This window comes from Frankliniella occidentalis, unplaced genomic scaffold (assembly GCF_000697945.3).
Source record: "Frankliniella occidentalis isolate FOCC.00 unplaced genomic scaffold, Focc_3.1 Scaffold20, whole genome shotgun sequence".
Taxonomy (NCBI): domain Eukaryota; kingdom Metazoa; phylum Arthropoda; class Insecta; order Thysanoptera; family Thripidae; genus Frankliniella; species Frankliniella occidentalis.
The window spans coordinates 2,890,233-2,892,439 of NW_026267150.1; the positions used below are offsets into that span (position 1 = coordinate 2,890,233).

Genomic DNA, 2,207 nt, shown 5'->3' on the forward strand with positions numbered 1-2,207 from the left:
GGGCCAGTCCATGGGCCAGCCCCCCCACCGGCTGACGACCAAGAGGTGAGTGAGTGCGCGTCTGCTCTCGTCTGAAGGGTTTGGGGGAGGAGGGGGGACGAGGGAGGGGAGCGGGAGGGGCCAGCCACACGGTGCTGCGGTGCGAGGCACCCACCGCGGGGCCTCGTGGCCGCCGGTCGCGGGTTGGCGAGGCCTTTGTAAAGCCCAACAATAGGTGGCCTGAGGTCTGGTGGGCCTGGCTTGTCTGTCGAGTCGAACGCTCCCTCTTGTTGGTTGGGCGCTTCATCCTTGCGATAATGCCTCACCTGGATGACGCACTGACCAGACTGATAGGATAGTCCCACCCGGCTCGCACGCGCCCGAAGGTAGGCCGATAGACTGTGCTACAGACCAGACCTCCCACTGGATGGCCCCTTGAGCTTCTTGGGGGTAGACTGTACCGCCGAGCAGGAGAGCGAGCGGGTTGCCGTGCCGCCGCCCGCCAGGCGCTCTCGCCCAGGCGAAAGGTTGTACTATGCGGCACAGTACAGTAGAACTTGCAAAGGCCACACTTCTGTTTTGTTATCTGCACAAACTCGAGAGGTTGCGCACAAAATAAGGCCTCAAACAGTAGTTCTTTAATTATTTAAAATATATTTGTGTGTGGTTGTCTACATATCTCCGATCAGCTAGTGAAGGGATAACGCAAACGACGAGTGAAGAGAGTGACAAACACTTTGAGATAATCAATACGCTTGTTGCAGGTGCTGCTGAGGGAGCACAGCTCAGTGCGCTGTGCGCATGCCCATCCCAGGCGACAGGTGCGCTCGTGCTACGGCACTGTGTACCGGGTGTCCCTGCGGCCCGGGTCCCGGCCCTGGCCACGGCCTCGCCCTCGCTCCTGGGACTGGTGCGTCTCCCGGTCGCCGCACTGCCTCGTCCACCCTGAGGACCGCGAGACTACGTGGGGGGCGTGCCTGCCCGGCCTGCCCCTCGGGGGCGGGGGGCCGTGCGTGGGGCGGTGCGGGGGCCGGTGCGGGGGGTACTGCCCGGAGCAGCCTGCTGCCCAGCCTGCCCCTGCCCCAGGCCCCATGCCTGCACTCCGCGCCCTGCTAAACCGGCGCAAAGGGTCGCCGACCATGTCCACGACGCCCCCGGCCCCTCCAGGCGTGGGTGGCGGAGGCGTGGGACCGCCCTCGGCGGCCGCCCTGCCGCCCCCGGGCGCCTCCCCGCACGCTGCAGCGCCCCCAGTCGCGCCGTCCCCACGGACGGCCGCCCAACTGGCCCGCGCGGCCTTCTTCTCTACGCCGTCGCCGTCGACCAAGCCTGCGCCTCCTCCCGTGACTCGGAGGGCCAGCGAGGAAGTGTCCCTGTCGCCGACGGCATCCTCTCCGGGCCAGCCGCTCCGCCGCCAACTGAGTGCGGCCAGCCTGGGCCTGGGCCTCGGTGGCCTCGGGCTCGGCGGCCTCGGGCTGTCCAGGGTCAAGAGTGCTGACGGCCTGGCCGATGTGGCACCGCTGCTCTCCAGGCAGCGCTCGTGTGACAGCGCGGTGGGCGCCACGGGGGCCGCGGGCCGCCGCTCTCCGCCCGGTAGAGCTCCGGGGCGCGCGCGCGCCGTCTCCTGCTACAACGTGCTGCAGTTCCTCAAGGACCGCGCGCTGCCGCGCTCATCACCCCCGCCCGCGGGCCAGCTGGGGCCGCCGCTGAGGAAGTGCCTCACCACCGGCAGGCTGCAGGGGCTGGCCGAGCCCGTCCGGCCCGTCAACAGGCTGAGGATCCCCAGCCACGGCGGCGCGTCCGCGGCCTCCGCCTCGCGGGTGTGCTCGCGGTGCTCCAGCATCCTGTCGCTCGCCTCCTCGTCGCGCTACTCGCTGCACGCCAGCGCCGCCTCCTTCACCCCCCTCTCCCCGTCGAGGACGTCCTCCCCCATCCCCGGCGCGCCGCCGCCGCCCGAGGAGTACGTGCTGTGCAAGCTGTGCCTGATGGACGTGCCCGAGACTCTGACAACGCGCCTGGGCACCTGCCAATGCCGATACTGTGTCGAGGTGAGTCGCCCCGCCCGGAGCATCCTCCGCGCCGTGACCCCGCGCAGGCGTGCCCGTGGCCGGCGCGTCCCACCGCGCGCACAGCCGAGCCCGCCTCATTTTCCTTAATGACGGCGGCCCTCCCGGCCTGGCCCCGTGACCGCAACAACCGTGGCTGCTCCCCGGTGACCACCACCGCCCCCC

The 2,207-nt window shown here is 69.6% G+C and overlaps 2 protein-coding genes across 4 annotated transcripts in view; one reads left to right on the plus strand and one right to left on the minus strand.

The window, feature by feature from the left end:
* Nucleotides 1–2,147, plus strand: part of LOC127748918 (translation initiation factor IF-2-like) — a 43,309-nt gene extending 41,162 nt beyond the window's left edge. Inside the window, exons 1-2 of one of the 2 annotated variants that reach the window (XM_052264562.1) lie at nt 7–45; nt 744–2,147. In XM_052264562.1, coding sequence (XP_052120522.1) covers nt 1,071–2,132 — 1,062 coding nt within the window. In that variant the 5' untranslated portion in view covers nt 7–45; nt 744–1,070 and the 3' untranslated portion in view covers nt 2,133–2,147. Of the gene's footprint in view, nt 1–6; nt 46–743 lie in introns of those variants that run through there. The other variant, XM_052264563.1, reaches the window with a different exon arrangement.
* Nucleotides 1–2,207, minus strand: part of LOC113207253 (GTP-binding protein Rhes) — a 12,805-nt gene that overhangs the window by 3,783 nt on the left and 6,815 nt on the right. The gene's annotated exons all lie outside the window — the stretch shown is intronic.